General features: G+C 47.7%; 1 protein-coding gene across 4 annotated transcripts in view; it reads right to left on the bottom strand.

Annotated features, from left to right (window-relative positions):
• Positions 1–575, bottom strand: part of Cap1 (cyclase associated actin cytoskeleton regulatory protein 1) — a 27,679-nt gene that overhangs the window by 6,223 nt on the left and 20,881 nt on the right. For all 4 annotated transcript variants that reach the window (XM_005353306.3, XM_005353305.3, XM_013348478.2 and 1 more), the window contains exon 7: positions 359–464. In XM_005353306.3, the coding sequence (XP_005353363.1) occupies positions 359–464 (106 nt within the window). The remainder of the gene's footprint in view (positions 1–358; positions 465–575) is intronic.

The raw sequence follows: 575 nt of genomic DNA, 5'->3' as shown, positions 1-575 counted from the left end.
GTGTGTGTGTCTGTGTGTGTGCGCATGCACTCGCATGTGCACGCAAGGGAGCAGATGCACCTTTGTTATCTGTATGTTTTAATTCCTTGAAAGCTAGGATAGCATGACTCATTCATCTGGATCTGTCCTCCAGCACCAGCCATTGTCCCTGATCAGTATTTAGCATCCAGGCCTGGGGATGGACTTCAGCTGGATGCTTGCCTGGTGTACATGCAATACTGGGTTCAACCCCAGCACTCTTTAAAAGCTGTCGTGGTGGGATGTACCTGCCATCTTAGCACTTGGCAAGGGGAAACATGAGGATCAGAAGTTCAAAGGTTATCCTGGAGAGAAAGAGAAAGGAAGAGAACTAACTAACCGTCTTGCTCCAGGCCAGGCTAGTGGTGTGGAACTCCTTGATATAAGCCTGCAGTTCTGTCCATATACTCAAGTAAGCTTTGACCCAGTCGACATGCTTCTTATCCCTGGGGAAATTGAAAAAAAAAAATCAGAGAATGATAATAACTCCAGACCCCTCCCATGCCTGCTGGGGCATTTCTTAGGCTCTGCTCAATGGCAGCTTCACAGTAGTCCTT

Source organism: Microtus ochrogaster, chromosome 10, assembly GCF_000317375.1.
Source record: "Microtus ochrogaster isolate Prairie Vole_2 chromosome 10, MicOch1.0, whole genome shotgun sequence".
Lineage (NCBI taxonomy): Eukaryota > Metazoa > Chordata > Mammalia > Rodentia > Cricetidae > Microtus > Microtus ochrogaster.
Note: the sequence above shows the minus strand (reverse complement) of the source record. Positions and strands in the feature narration are given on the sequence as shown.